Source organism: Neomonachus schauinslandi, chromosome 5 (assembly GCF_002201575.2).
Source record: "Neomonachus schauinslandi chromosome 5, ASM220157v2, whole genome shotgun sequence".
NCBI classification, from domain to species: domain Eukaryota; kingdom Metazoa; phylum Chordata; class Mammalia; order Carnivora; family Phocidae; genus Neomonachus; species Neomonachus schauinslandi.
In genome coordinates, this window is record NC_058407.1 from 27,102,622 (window position 1) to 27,119,450 (window position 16,829).

General features: G+C 39.1%; 1 protein-coding gene across 1 annotated transcript in view; it reads right to left on the reverse strand.

The window, feature by feature from the left end:
• MRPL42 (mitochondrial ribosomal protein L42) overlaps positions 1-7,948 on the reverse strand; it is a 31,134-nt gene extending 23,186 nt beyond the window's left edge. The window contains exons 1-3 of the mRNA XM_021687522.1: positions 7,904-7,948; positions 6,148-6,311; positions 844-907 (exon numbers count right to left, since the gene is read on the reverse strand). Of these exons, the coding sequence (XP_021543197.1) occupies positions 844-907; positions 6,148-6,217 (134 nt within the window). The 5' untranslated portion in view covers positions 6,218-6,311; positions 7,904-7,948. The remainder of the gene's footprint in view (positions 1-843; positions 908-6,147; positions 6,312-7,903) is intronic.
• Positions 7,949-16,829: the final 8,881 nt, after the last annotated feature.

Consider the following 16,829-nt stretch of genomic DNA (forward strand, 5'->3'; position numbering starts at 1 on the left):
TACTAAGTATACACTTAAAATTCAAATTAAAACTAGTGTTAAGAGGGAAAAAAATATTTTTTTACCAAAATTTGCAATAAAAACATCATAGCTTAAGAAAATATGTTGAGTTTCTGTACATCAGACTACTACAGAGAAGAAAACAACATCTTATTCATATATTATTCCTTGTTCTTAGCATAGTGACTAGAATTGAGTAAGTACCAAATAAATTGTGACTGAATTAAATTATTTGTAATTTAGGGTTATTTAACATCAACCAAAAGATAAGATAAATAAATGCTTAAGCTAATAGATATGAACCCCAAGAGAAAAAACTAAAAAAACTAATTAACTTTTCCAAAAAGCTAAAGAATGCTTTAGGATAAAAGATAGCATTTCTTTCTTTTTTTTAAATCTTTTTTTTTTTTTTAAAGATTTTATTTATTTATTTGACACAGAGAGAGAAAGCACAAGTAAGCAGAGAGAGAGGGAGAAGCAGGCTCTCCACTGAGCAGGGAGCCGGACGTGGGGCTCGATTCCAGGACCCTGGGATCATGACCTGAGCCGAAGACAGCCGCTTAACCGACTGAGCCACCCAGGCGCCCAAAAGATAGCATTTCTAACAGCATGTCTGTCTTACAACAAATTAAGGATTCACTGAAACACAATGATAATGATTTTTATTTAAAACATTTATGAGCCCAGATACTGTGTAAATAAGGCCGCTGAAATAATTTTTAAATACAAAATTAAAGAATAATCAGAAAAGAAAGCAGAAAATACCAAAATGAGAAATAAAATTAAAACATTTCAGATACAACTAACAGACTGTTATTTTTTCAACTGAATTTAAATACATACCAATTATAGTCATCTGGTAGAGAAGAATACGTAGATTTATGACAAACACAATATAAAGCTCCGTCTGCAAAAACCCCAAGCAGTAAAATGGATTTAGTTCATTTGAGCATATGTTCTCACATAAATGTAAAGCTAGTTTCATTCATTCAACCAATATTTACTGTTTACTATGAAACAGGGGTGTACTAGAGATCGGGGATTCAAAAAGATCTAGTCCCTGCTCTCAAAAAAGGTACAAGTCTGGTGAGAGACAATTCCAATATAAATGACAAGCCTTGTTAGGATGGGTAGGCACTGGGAGAGGGCACACAGGTTACAAAATAGGACTGTGCAGTTTTAAGAATGCCTTTCCAGTGAAGATGATGTCTAAGGTGCTCTGAAGGATGGAGGGATAAGCAGGAGTTGGCAGGGGTGAGTACAATGTTCCTTGTAGGGAGTTACAAGTGCTAAGGATCAGAGGAATACAGGAAGGATTTAGGTATTCTAAAAACTTGTAAAAATAAATAAATAAATAAAAACTTTGTGAGACCAAGTGCATGGTACAAAGGGAGTATGTTAAGTGATGAAATACAAAATAAACTGTTCAAATTTAACTTTTCTTAATCAAAATGCTCAGATTTCAAAGCATATTTTCCTTTTTTAGAATATCTGCAAATTCAAGAGCCCTAATTACTTTGTTTCTCCTATGTTCAGAGAAACAGTGTTCCTTTAAATACAAAGAAAAAATGTAAATGTAGCTCAGTATAGTTAAAAACAGTTCTGAATAGGGTAGTCCTCCCCCATCCATGTTTTTGTTTTTTGCAGTTTCAGTTACCCAAGGTCAACCACAGTCCAGAAGCAGATGATCCTCCTCCTGACACAGTGTCAGGTCAGGAGTAGCCTAATGCTATATCACAATGCTATGTCGTTCACCTTGCTTCATCTCATCACATAGACATTTTATCTCACATTATCATAAGAAGAAGGGTGAGTACAGGACAATAGAGAAAGACCACATTCACATAATTTTTATTACAGTACCTTATTAGAATTGTCCTATTTTGTTATTAATTATGGTTGTTAATCTCTACTGTGCCTAATTGGTAAATTTATCACAGGTATGTATGTATAGGAAAAAGCATAGTATATATAGGGTTCAATACTATCCACAGTGTCACGCATCCACTGGGAGTCTTGGAATGTATCCTCCACAGATAAGGGAGAAATACTTTATATGCTGGCTAAAGCCAAGGATCAACTTCTCTCAACTGAGCCTCTTGCTCCTCAGTATGAAATGCAATCCCCATTTTGTTCAAATACCATTCATCCTTCAAAGTCTAATGCTACTCTTCCATGAAATCCTTTTTCTCCTCCCTGCCCCACAATTCCCATCACAGAGAAAGGAGTAGTCTATTGTACATGTCCCAAAACCTATGCTTCACTTGACACTGCTATATCTTCTTTGTGGTCTTTTTTTTTTTTTTCTGCATCAGTTATTTATATGTATCAAAGATGTGTAAATAAGATATTTTCCATCTTTGTATATTCCTCCTTTCCCCAAGGGCTGCATATAGAGGTCTAAACATAAATTCTTACTCCAAAGCATAAAAAATGCCTTAAGAAAACTCACTTCTATCATAAAAGATTGCTCAGCAAAATGTCAATCCCAAAGTTCTATTGATGTAAGATTATAAAATACAAAGAATTAGAAATTTAACCTCATCTCTCAAAAGATTTGGTTTTCAATTATCTGTGCTAATATGGAGGAACATTCAGCATGACAAGTCAGAGGATGACATAAACGTCATTTACACTTATTTTATTTTCTTCACACTGTCGGAAATCTTCTTAATTATATATGAATTAATACTAAAAGAAGTTTGTAGTCTCTGAATATAAACCAGCTAGGTGATATACACATTCACTGAAAGAAACAGGGTTGGGCTGGGTGGCAGAGGCAGGACAGACAGAATTAAATGTTTTTAAAATAGGCAGGAGGGAAAACTCAAGACAACAGTATTTCAGTTCAACAAGAAACTGTTAAATTTCTACCCTGTACTTAAACACAGACATTTGTTTGTACCCTCATGACATACATGACATTTTATATCATATTCAGGTATTTCTTATTTCCATAGATGTCTGCTTCACCTACAAGTGTAGATAAGTTCCTTAAGGCCAGGAACCACACCTCAATCATGACTCTGTCCCCTCCAGTGGCTACTAACAGAGAAGTGACTGCTGAACTGTGTCTAAAATGCTAACTTCTTCACAGTTAGTACATAATTAGAGATATTCATCTGACACTTTATCAAGAGAAAAACTCTAAATATAGTAAATATCAGAGGTTTTAAATATATAATTAGAATTGGGGCGCCTAGGTGACTCAGACGGTTAAGCGTCTGACTCTTGATTTCAGCTCAGGTCATGATCTCCAGGGTCCTGAGATTGAGCCCCGCATCAGGCTCTGTGCTCAGTGGTCTGCTTGGGATTCTCTCTCTCTCTCCCTCTGCCCCTCCCCACACCCCACACATGAGCGCATGTTCTCTCGCTCTCAAATAAATAAACCTTTAAAAAAAAAAGAATTAATGCCAAAGTTAACATCAATCAACTCAATTTACCAAAAAGAATTTCAATGAGTCAGCTCTCCATAATTTACAGGCTATTCTTGTTATGCATACATATGTTTAACTGCTTTTTGATAATATCTATAAAAACTGACAGTCCCACTTAACCTTCAAATGCTCAATATTTTAAGTTACTACAGGAAAGAAGATACAGTAGAAAGTGTTTTAGACTAAATAAGATGGGAAGACCCAAGTCTCGATCACAGCTCTCATCTATATGATATACAACCGTGGGTAAGTTTCTGAGGGGTCAGAGAACTCAAGTTCCTTCATCTTCATAGAACACCTACCATGTAGTATTATTCAAAGTTGTAAAATTCAAAGTTGTAAAGATCAATGACTTAGTATGCTTAAAAACCCTTAAAATATTCTACATTCCCATTGTTGATTGTATATTTTGGAAGGTTTTAAATGTTCCTTTTGGCAAATGGGAGGCCTTTTTATTTCTGCTCACTGAACTTTCTCCCTTAATCATGGTTTTGCTTTGCCTCTAATCTTAATGTTCTTCCTTTTCATATAAGATATCAATAATAGTAATAATACTTTACCTTCAATAATAGTAATTACAGGACTTGTGGAGAATAAGGGGCTTCAGGATGCAAGAAGTTAGGCAGTCACTAAATATTAGGATGACTGAGTAATAATGAAATAATTTTCTGGGGTAACTTAAATTAATTCTTAGTTAACTAGATATTTTGACAACTCCAGTCCATTCAAATCAGCTCACAAATATTTATCACCTACCAGGTATGAGAGGTACTAAGGAAACCAAAATAAATTAGACACTATAAATTTATAATCTAGTAGGTAAAGTATACATAGATAATTTTCACTTATCCAGGGGCAGATTAACTGGTTTTCAGATTAACCTCAGTGAGGGCTAATTGCTGTTTCAGGAAATGGACTAGGAAAAAATGATTAGGTCTGATTTACCATCAGCCTTGAGGCTGGGTTCTAGTCAGGGCAAAGGTTTAAGCAAGCAGAAGTCTCTCTCCCAATTCTCAACAACAAAAATGCTCCTAAGTGATCAAGAACCAACTACTGTTTTGTTTTGTTCTCATTGATTTTTATTCTTTTTAAGGGAGGGATGAGAGAGAGAGAGAAAGGAGGGGGAGAGGGAGAAAGAGAATCTAAAGTAGGCTCCACACTCAGCACAGAGCCCAATGCGGGACTTGCTCTCACAACCCGGAGATCATGACCTGAGCCAAAATCAAGAGTAGGACGAGGGGCGCCTGGGTGGCTCAGTCAGTTAAGTGTCTGCCTTCAGCTCAGGTCATGATCCCAGCATCGAGCCCACTGTTGGGCTCCCTACTCAGTGGGGAGTCTGCTTCTCCCTCTCCCTCTGCCCCTCCCCCTCCACTTGTGCTCTGTCTCTCACTTTCTCTCTCAAATAAATCAGTAAAATCTAAAAAAAAAAAAAAGTTGGACACTTAACCAACTAAGCCACCCAGGGACCCCCTGATTTTAGTTTATATCTAAAGTCTCTTAACAATCTCCTCCTAATTTACTTGATTAAATCTACTTTTTACCTTAGTTTTCAACTCTTTTCCCCTAACTCAATAAACAAACATTCAATTACAAATGGCAATAAATAGAAAACATGAAGGAAGAGATTAAGGTCAGCCAGAGATGTGTAAAAAAGTTGGCTTGCATAGGTAAAGAAGAAAAAGCAAACTGATTATTACACTCTAACCATTATCTGCTTTAGAAATGGAAGAAGAGAGTTCACAGAGGAAAGGGAGAGTGAAAGCAAGACTGGTTGGGAAATAAGATTTTAATAATAGTCTATTTATTTATATGGGCCAATGTTTTGACTATCAAACATGTATCAAGAGGCTTTGAAGAAAATATTAGACCATGCACATTTCTTTTAAAAAGAAAGGTACAAATTATATATTAAATTATAAATTCCTTTTCTTTAAAACTAGGTGTCATGCCCAACATGGGGCTTGAACTCATGACCCTGAGATTGAGAGTTGCATGCTCTGCTAACTGACCCAGCCAGGTGCCCATATAAATTATAAATATTTTACATACTATGACATATAAAATGCATCTTTATATTAAACATACATATTTTTAAATGGCTAAGTACACAGAAAACACATACTGAAATCCTAAATATTAGCAATGATTTTTGTAAGATGAAATTGTAAATTTGCCTTTTACTTGCTAATTTTAAGAACTACTAAAAAAGTGATATGTGAAAACATAGTGAACATAAGTGATTCAAACCAGAGAAAGTTCCTCTTTGTCAATCCCTCACTTGCCCTCAGCTAAATCCCACTAGTGGTCTATACAGATAACCTTTTTGGTCCACACTTTTTACTCTGTATTTATGCATATACCTATACAGGTATACGGTAGATCATCTTTTAAATGCACAAATGGGATCATACAATAAATACTGTTCCGTGACATACTTTTCCCCCCTTCTATTTAGAGATCTTTTCATATTGGTAACAGCTGTTGATATTCATAAAGATGTGCCAAAATTTATCCACCCCTTTTGATAGCCATTTAGACTTTCTCCCCTTTTCCATTATTGCAAACACTCCTATTAAGAGGCATATACAATAACTAAACACTTCTTTTTTTTGCCTAATAACTAAAGACTTTAAATCTTCTACAGCGAACATGGATTTCTATAATATATGAAAAATTTTAAATCTCTTTTTAAACATGAAAAAAATCTCACTTTGAATTGGAAATAAATGTTTCCAGATAGCTCTGTTTGATATCGCCCATTTTACTGCTGCTAACGCCATGGTGAATCAAGATGCTTATTAGGTGGTGAGAAAGAAGATGATTTGAAGAGAAACTGATTTTAAAATCTTCTTGCAGGTATACCTATTTTCATCCCTGCATAAAAGATAAAGAAAAATTAATGCCTATGATAAATTAAAGTGATACAATATATTGAACGCTACAAGAACAAGAGGAATCGCTAGCTAGAACTACAGTCACAAGAAAACCTTCTAAACAACTTTCCATTTCCATGTAATATATGACAAAGAACAACACCAAAATATAAGACCCAACGCCCTGGAACTATGTCCTTTACTATTTTTCTTAAATGCACACTTCTCAGCACCTACTATAGTTCTTTCCATTTAGTGAGCACTCAGCAAATGTGTAATTCCCCTTAGAAAACAGTCACTCACACATGCTACACAAAGCATCCTCCTTCATAATGCTAATGTGTCTGTGTGCAGCCTCTCAGGTGCCATACACATGATCTTACTACATCACTTGAAGTAGGATTGTTTCTAATTAAATTAAATATTAAACAAGGCCTATCCTTTACCCATTAAATACTGATTTAGAGGAACACATATAAACACTCTAAAGTCCCAAGTAAAATTTCACCCTCTTACATATGTACAAGGTTTTTAACTTTCCAAGGTGCTTTCACTACCATTTCATTTTACTCTATTAATCATGACAGGTATCTTTATTTCATTCATGAAAAAACTAAAGTACAAAATTTAAATGATTTGCTTCCAAGAACTTTAGAGCCAGTCACTTATAAACTGGGAAACTTTGGGCAAGTCATTAACTAAACGACCCTCTGTTTCTTCCACCGTAAAATGGGGAAAACAACCACAACCTCCATGGCTTTTGTCAGTAAATGACTTATAACCATTGCTACATCCCTTGTTTTTAATTAGCCTCAATGACTATTCGTTCCCTTCCCCCAATAGTGATAAAATGGAATTGGGACATAGGCCTCACAATCTTACTTGCTAGACTAAATTACGCAGGGTGATTCCCTGCACCGTCAGTACATTTACACTACTTTCCTGAGTTCATACAGTGTGCTTTTTACAGTTTATAACCCCCTTTCCCTATACATTATATGCTCTTTCACAAGTCTGTGAAGTAGGCGTCTCCATTTTATACACTGAGAACCTGAGGTTCAGAGAGGTCAAACGATTTACCTGCCCGCTATACCGCTGCTTTATAGGTGGCATGGGTGGAACGCAAACCCATGTCTTCTGACTACGAACCAAGAAACAAAGTATCTGGGGGGACATTAGATTCCCTCAATCAGGGCAACTGGAAAGTCAGATTACTCACTCCAGGGAGAGAAATTCAGACAGTAAATTCCTTGGCCCAGAATTCAACCCCGAAGGAAAAACTCCGAAGAGCTTCGAAGGACTCGCGGTTTGAGGAACATGCTCAGAGAAGCATCGGGACTAGCACCCAAGAACAAAATCGAAAGACTTGGACTGGAGGGGTCCCCGAGCGATCCGCCGAGGCACGAGGGGAGCCCACACGAAGGGCACGGCCATACGCCAACTCTTCTGCAGGACGGATTGAGAATGGTGACACCAGGGGCTTTACCCTGCCGCGAACGATAGGTAGAACACATCGACATCTCCCCATAAGGCTTCTGGACCTGCCTAGCTTTTAGAAACTCCTTAACCGGAGGAAGAGAGGGTAGCAGTTACCTGACAGCCGTTCACCGCGAGCCCGCCATTTTACCTCAATCCGGGTCCTAGAAGACACCGCTTCACGCACCTCCCTGGTCCGCGGGGCACTCTGGGAAATGTAGTCTCCGCGGGAAGAGCTCCGGGTGGGCTGAGAGCCAGATCTATTGAACTTGTTCCCGTGTTTAGCTGAAGCTGTTTGCCTCAACTTGAGCTCATGAACCCCCCTCTCCCCAAAAAACAAAATCACTGACCCATGCACACATCCTTAGAAAGTAGCAAGCACTATCTTTTTAAAAGCTTTGTACAAATAATTAGAGGCGTTCGAGATCGATTCTTGTTGAGTAAGCTAAGGTTTCCTGGGGGGAAGAAGTAATTTCAGAGAAGCACTGAAGGCCGATGGGGTTGGATTTGACGTTTGACATAGGGAAGTGGGGAGGCCCTTCCACCTGAAAGCCCAAAACTGTTCTGAGAATTGTGCTGGCTATTCATTATGGAAGGAAGAAAATGTGCAGAATCCTGGACCTTGCCTTATATTTTTGTGAGGCGAGGAGGCCCCCGGGCCTTTGCACTTCCTGTTCTCATTGCCAGCAATGCTTTTCTCTCACCTCTTCTCATGACTACTGCCTTATTTTATACAGGTCTTGCTCAAATATCATCTCGGAGAAGACCATATCAAGAAAAGAGCTTCATCTGCTCTTATCCCATTGCTCTCCTTTATTATTCTTCATAACATTTACCATTATATAACATTCTGTTATCATTTGTTTCCTTGTTTAATGTCTGTCTCTTATGCTAGAATTCAAGCTCCATGAAGGCAGGAACAAGGGATCTATCATGTTTTATACTCTATATAAACCCAACATGTAGGACTGCATTTGGCCCCATTGTAAGCCTCCAATATTTGTTGAATGAATGAAACAATAACACTGCAGATATCCAAAGCAGTAGATGATTGATTGCTGAAGCAGCAGTTTAGCCTGGGAATTCCTTTCCCAAATGATTTGCAAAATTTTGTATATATCTACATTTTTCTGAAAAGAATTCATAACTTTTATCGTGCATTCAAGGGGGACAATAAACTCCTCAAAAGTCAAGGGCCATATGATATGAGTGCCTGGATGGCTCAGTTGGTTAAGTGTCTGACTCTTGATCTCAGCTCAGGTCTTGATCTCAGGGTTGTGAGTTCAAGCCTTGTTTTGGGCTCCACGTTTTAAGCCTACTTAAAAAACAAAAACAAAAACTTAAGGCCATAGTCCTGAGTAGTTAATATTGAAAATAAGTGAACATAATATAAGTTCACAATAAAGAAAAATAAATGTGGGCTGGTTTGGTGTCTTTCCTTATTTTTACATAATACCAAGTTTGTTCTGCTACTAATCTTTGCTCCTGTAGAAGCCCACACTGAGGACCCATGTCTGTCCTTTCTAATCTTGCCCATCCTTCAAAGCTGTCTTGTAATGTCTTTCTGAACTATGTTGTAGGAAGAGACAGAGAGGAGAAACAGATTTGAATGAACAATCAACTGGACTTGTTAAGCATTCGCTATGCAATGCAGAAGATGGATGGATCAAGGATGACTCCAGAGGACCCATCTTGATGGCTGTGAGCTGCGTGGGGACCACTGACCAACAGGGAGACTCACTTCGTGGGGCCAGGAAAAAATGACAAAGCTGAGACCAGAAAAGAAACCAACCATGTGCATGGGAAAAAGAGTAGAGACAGCTCTACTCTAAGGGAACTACTTAAAAGTCTAAAGGGGGTAGAAGTAGCTTACCCTCTGCTGGACTATGGTGTGGAGGAGAGTGGCAGGAGATGAGGTGAATAAGAGCCAGGTCATGTTGGGCTTTGCAGGCGTTGGTAGAGAGCACATGGAATCAGGACAGAGGCCATATGCATAGATATTATGTTCAATGCAGTAAGGGAGTCACTGAAGGGTTCTAACACCAAAAGAGAGACATGATATGATTTATGTTTTTATTTATTTTTATTTTTTAATTTTTTAAAAAGATTTTATTTATTTATTTGAGAGAGAGAGCACGAGCCAGGGGGAGGGGCAGGGGGAGACGGAGAAGCAGACTCCCTGCTGAGCAGGGAGCCCAACATGGGCTCCGTCCCAGGACCCCAAGATCATGACCTGAGCCAAAGGCAGACGCTTAACCAACTGAGCCACCCAGGTGCCCCATGATTTATGTTTTTAAAAGATTACTCTGGCTCTACTTGTGAGGAATGGTGACATGATAGATGATGGCAACCATGAGATGAAGAGAAGGGCAGTGTCCAGATATATGTTGGAAGTAGAAATGACGACTGAACCTGCTGATGGATTGATTGGATGTGGGAGTTGAGGGAGAGGAAAGACACCTCAGGAGATGCTTTGATGACTAGCTTGAAGGTGGTATGGTTCAGGAGATAGGGGAGACTGAAAGAGGAGCAGGTTGGGGGGGGTCTGACGAGGGTGGAAATGAGTAATTCCATTTGAGCGTTGTTGAGTTTGAGATATCTCTGAGACATAAATAGAGATATAATAGAAATATAAAATGAGACACGTGGTTAGATAGATGTGTCTGAAGAAGAGTTTAAGGTAGATGTAGATTTGAAGCCAGGAGAATGTTGAGTGCATGTAGGGAGAGAATGTAGAAAAAAAGAAAAAGAAAAAGGCCCTAGAATGTGGGCCCAGGGAATTCCAACATTTAGAGGTCACGTGGAGGAGGGCAAAGACCCAGCAAGGACCTCTCGGAGGTGGCAAGGAGACAGGCAGTATGAAAACCAAGAGACTGTGGTGTGAGAGTAGCTAAGAGAGGCATGTTGTAAAGTAGTTCGATACCCGCAAGTTTAAAACTATAATTCCCCAAAATACAAACTGGAAACACCAGTGATAACTTACATTGGCTTACATAAAAGCAGTTTAAATTCATGCTAGTAAAATGATGAAACAGACAAAATTGTAAAACTTTGGAGTTGGCTTCAAATGGCTTCCGCTGAAAAGGGGGGTGCCTTTTATCTTCCCTAACTTCACAGAATAAAGTCACTTTTTATATAAATCAGAGATCAAAGACTCCAGGGCAATAACTACCAAGCCATTAGGGATAATGTTTCTAAAAACTTTTATTTATTTTTTATTACATAAAATTGGCTACAGTTTTGAGTACTTACTATGTGTCAGACATTATTCTTCAAACACTTTAAATGTTTTTTTTCTATTCCTTCTGAGAGTCCTAGGAGGTGGGTATAATTATTGTGACTGTCATTATACAAATGAAGTTCCAGAAACACAGAGAAGGAAAATAACTTGTTCAAAGTCATGCAAGGTACGAATGGTAGAACTGTGACTTGAGTCTGGGAACTACTCAGCACCCCTGAGCTTAACCTGTGCAATGCTCATTTCCAAATAGAAAATGTATACTAAAAAAAATACTAATACAGAAGTTGAAAAACAAAACCCAATAGATAATCACTGCTAACGCTTGGGTGTATAATCTGTCACTTTTCATCTCTTCTTATGTCCATATTATAATAGCTAACATTTATTGGACACATTATGTGTACTGTTTTAAAATCCTATGCCAGTAAATGGTGGAGCTGAGATACGAGCCAGATGGCCTGGTTCTCCTTCAATCTCCCTCTCTTTCACACAAACACATATTTAGGCTTTCTTTTATTCCTATAAATATGCATATATAAATAAATACACATATACTTGCACATATAGATTTTCTTTTTTAAAACTATATATATATGTATAATATATGAATAACTTAAAAAATATATCATGAACATCTTTCCTGTGAATAGCCTAAATAGTGTCAGGTTTTTTTGAAAGATTTTATTTATTTATTTGTCAGAGAGATAGAGAGAGACAGCAAGAGAGTGAACACAAGCAGGGGGAGTGGCAGAGGGAGAAGCAGGCTACCTGCTGAGGAAGGAGCTTGATGCAGGACTTGATCCCAGGACCCTGGGATCATGATCTGAGCTGAAGGCAGAGGCTTTTCTTAACATTTTTGAGTCTTAGTTTATTTTTTATAAAAGGGGTACAAGAATGATCTTCCCTACTTTATAGAATTGTTGAGTGGATTAAATAAAAGAAGGTAAGTAAAATGCTTAGCAAATGTAATAAGCACTCAATCAATGCTAGCAATAATTATACCTTGTAGGTGCTTAGTAAATATTTGTATAATGAATTTTTATGAATATCTTGCCCAAGGAGATTACTTATTTCTTAGGCATTAAAATATAATCCTTCTCTTCTGACTGTCAGAAATAATCTAATGAATGTAATTAAAAATGAAAAATATAGTCTAAAATGGACAATAATAATTTCTAGCTTTAAGTTGGTATATCACTTAGGGTCACAGCAGAAAACAGATGACATACTCAAACTGGTGTAATTCCAGAAGAGTTTATTTACAGAGGGATTCTTTACAGAAGTGTGAGTGGAATTCCAAGGAAGAGGAGGAGTATAACCCAGGCTTAGTGGCACTGGCTGTTCCTTCCAGACCAGAAGGAACAAAGAGAGGGAGCAGTTACTGGACCCCAGAAGGAGAGAATCTTATAGTTGGCTACCTTGAGAGGAGCAGTAACCTTTTGTTGAAGGGCATAGTCAGCCTAAGGTGGCCTTGCCAAGACTAACCCAGGTTAATAATTACTCTGACCTTCCCATCTTTCCTCAAACCAGAGGGCAAGGAACCCCCTCCACACAGGGTAGTACATTCAGATCAACTTCCTGGGCAGAGAGCAGGGTGGACAAAGTAAAGAGTGGATCTGGAGGAGCAAAAGGGAGATAAGTGGCACCATATCAGAATAAGTGTTATTAGCATACCTGTAGTGTTGTAACTATAAAGCCAGAGATTGGTGCAGAATCCAACTGGATGTCACTTAGGTATAAGCAATGTGACTCTCCCATATTGATAGAATGTGAAAAGAATTCTGAATAGTTTCAGGCAATAAGTAGCTTTATTGAATATGTTGGTAAATCAAATAGTGAAACAACCTAGGTAAGAGATTAGGGGCTCCAGTCACACTAAGAATTAAGTAAATGTGTAACCTGAGTTCAAGTGACAGGGGCAGTGAGACGACCCTATTTGGTGGGCATGGACTTGGAATTCCTATTGGCACCACAACCATAAAAGAGGGCTCTGCTTCTCCCTCCAGGTCATTCAGAAGATGATCCTGGAAGTCTGTCCTTCCAGACTTTACCCTCACAACCAATCTAGAAGGCACCCCCAAATTGCTTGTATCGGTAATCTGAGAGTACTTGGAGGTTCCTTAATTGTTCCCCTGGATGTGACTTTAGTTCCTCAAAGATTTAGAATTAAGTGTAGAAATGATTAAGTAAATCAAACCCATCTAGTCGTACTAGTTTCCGGTTAGATTTGAAAATACAACACATTGACAAACATGTGTATGCCATGTTTATAATGAAGTATTTAGGAGATATAATTTGTACTATCAGATTTGGTTTGTGGCCTGTTAGATGAGCTTTGTGATTCTAATCTTTTTTTTTTTAAGTAGGCTCCAAACCCAGCATGGAGCCCAACATGGGGCTTGAATTCACAACCCTGAGATCAAGAATCAAACGCTTAACCGACTGAGCCACCCAGGTACCCCTGTGATCCTAATTTGTAAAAACTTTTTTGCTAGTCTTACAAATAGAATAATAAGATTTGTAGTTGAACTTGAAAGCTTAAGGAAAAACTATACTTTATTGTTACTTCAATAAATTGAATATTTATTAAAAACTAATCTGTGAATAATCTTTTGTAGGAAAGTTGCCTCAAAGACACAAAAATACTCATTTCGTCATAAAGATGTTTTTGCCCCCTTTCTCAAAAATCATCCCCAAACACAAATGAGAAGAAGGATGGAAGCCAGCCAATGCAGGAATGACACCTGACTTAGCAACGTTAAGACTGCAGGTTGTACCAAGGTTCAAATAATTGGTGGCACCAAGTATTTAGGAAGAGGGAGTGAGGAGGGAACTGAAAACTGATGGAGTGGTTGAAAGTTTAGAAGCCAGACTCCCATGCCCATCAGCCCACCCTAGCCAGAAATGGCAATCAGAATCCAAGAGGCTCTGGACTCAGGAACACCATACGTGGAGGAGGTCAGGGGAGAAGTGTCCAACAGAAAACTGGCCAGGTGAGTCCTCTGGCTCCCTTCCTTGCCCAGTTCCAGAATGCCAGCACCCTCTGTGTTTCTGAGTCTGGTCTGCAGCCTTCCCTGTGATCATATGAACCACCCAACGTCCTCCCAATGAGTTCCTTTTCTGTTAGTCTGCGTCAGTTTCTATGCCTGCAACCGGGAACTCTGATTAAAAAACATTTCACGCTTATCTTGTATTAATTTCATTCATATATGTCCACATCCATTCTCCATGAGGGCAATTCCATGTCTGATCTGGCTCATCATTTACCTGTAGAAACTAGGATGGTGCCTGGTACGTAATAGGCACTCACCAAACGTTTATTAAATAATTGAGTGAATGAAGCCTTCCCTGTATCTTATGTATACTCTTCACTGTATCTTCTATATCCTAATTACAGAACTTATCACATAAAATATATTAATTTGTTTTAATATCTGTTTCCCATATTAGAAAGTAAGTTCAAGATTGGAGATCCTACCCAGTTCATTTTAAAATACTGGTTGGCATTAAGGAGGGCACATGATGTGATGAGCACTGGGTGTTATATGCAACTAATGAATCATTGGACATTATGTCAAAAACTAATGACGTACTATATGTTGGCTAATTGAATTTAAATTAAAAAAACATACCAGTTGCTAGGGAGGGTCTAGTACGTAATAGGCAGAGAATGAAGGAAGGCAGAAAGGCAGGAAGGAGGAATATGTGTCGGACATTAGGTTACTGCTGAACACACAGAAAGAAGAATATGGTGCTCCCTACCTTAGAAGGGTGCACAGCGTGGTGAGGGAGATTTGTAAACAGATGATTAGAGTGAGCATTTGTTAGAACATACTGGGAAGATGTTTTGGAGAGGAGGGTGAGACTAGTGGGCAGATGGGGTGGAGAACTGTGAGCAAAGAGGCACCCAGATGTGAAAATTAGGGTGTTAGAGAGATAGGTATGATGGATCACAGGATATTCAAAGCTTCGATGAATTTGTCCGAACTGAGGGCTGAGGTTGCCTCTGGGGAGTTGAGATGGAAAGTAAGCATCGGGTTAAGAAGATGGCAAGAGGTTTTGTAAATTGAAGCTAAGAGGAATAAATTCTCTGGTGAATTTAAAATGATGAGCTGGGTCTGCTCAGCCTTGTCTCCTTCTCTCTTTTCTTTCCCTCCCTCCCTTTCCCCTCTCTTTTCCTTTCTCCCTCTCCCTTTCTTCTTCCTTTCTTTATGTCCTTCTTCCTCTTTCTTCTTCTTTTTCTCCTCTTCCTCCCCCTCCATTTCCTCTTTCTCCTTTTCCTCCCCCTCCAATCCCTCCTCCTCTTTCTCTTTCTTCTTCAGCGGCCTGTCTTCTGCTCTCCAGCATTCCCAGTTCTGCTCTCGCTGGAGTTATGGGGCCCGCACTTGTCTGGCTGTGCCTATGACCGGGGAGCAGGTTGGGGGGATGCGAGTAACCCAAATTACTACAGACTTAGAGCTGTGTTCTCCAATCAGCTTTATTAGTAATGAAAGCAATGTTCTGATCTCCATCTTTTTCAATTTGGTTGTAGTTTCAGGAGGGGAAAGTGGGTTTTATTTCTTGGCCTCTTTAAAACTTAACAATCTGGAATACTGAACACTTGGGCCGGCCAGCTTAAACACAAACAATCTGAAATATCTAATACCTGGACCAAGAAAATTAGAACAAGCAGGAGAAAAGTAATGAGTTTGGGGTCAAAAAGGATCTAGCAAAACAAGAACAAGAACAGTGTAAGTCAGGGTTGCTGTTGCAACTGTTTTGCTTTCTCGAGCAGATCAGATAATATGGGATAGTGACTCTCAAGCTTTGGGCCCTTCAGTAGTGCCTGGGGAGTGTGTTAAAAACACAGATGCATGGGACCTTTGACTTGCACTGAGAAGACCTTGGGTGGGGCCCCTGCACCTGTATGTTTAACCAGCCTCTGAGGTGTTTAACCCTCCAAAGTTTGGAAACCTCTGCTCCAGAGTTTATTGGATCCCAAGTCATTGTTATCAAAAGCAAAACAGTTTTCAAAACATTTCTAATCATGCTGGAACCAGGTGGACAGTTTCTGTAGACAGCAAGCAACACAACCGAGAAGCATATGAGAAGCCAATAAGACTGAGAGAGACAGGTGCTGGCTGGAGAAGAAGAAAGGTGAAGGCATACCAGGTAGAGAGAAAGGCAGGGACAGTTTAGCTGGTAGGCTGAGTATGCAATCACGGGCCCGGTTACGTAGCAACTGAAGCCCAAGGTCATAGCAGGCAAACGGTTCTTTGGGAACTTGGAAGGGTAGCACACATTTGCAGGGAAAAGAACCTTGCTTTCAGAGTTCCTGTTCCAGCCAGGCTTCTGGCCAAATGTCTTGAGTCACCATCCCCTGGAATCCTGTCACCACTGGGCAATGGCCCAGAGAAAGGCATACCCCCTCCATCTACCTTGATAGAGACATGGTGGAGTCAATGGTGGGCTCTACAGAATGCCTCCAGTGGTGGATGCACTTAAAGGTCCTCCGTGGATGAGAGGACATTAAAAAATGCTTTGTAAAGCTAAAGCATTAAACAATGGTAAACTTTATTACTCTGATTCTCCTGGCTCTCATCTTTCCTGATGCCTTCCACCTTGAGATAGTGTTCTTATGACCCTGGATGATTCTGCTCAGCTCCTTCTTATAGGCTGGCACTGTGTTGGCTAACAGTTTATAAGTGCTCAGCTACTGACATTGACCTCTTGAATATGAGGCAACAGGCATTTTTTCTTCTTTCTTCTTTTAACTCAGTGTGCAACCTTTTCTTTCTCCCTCACCCTCCTCCCCCCTGAGTC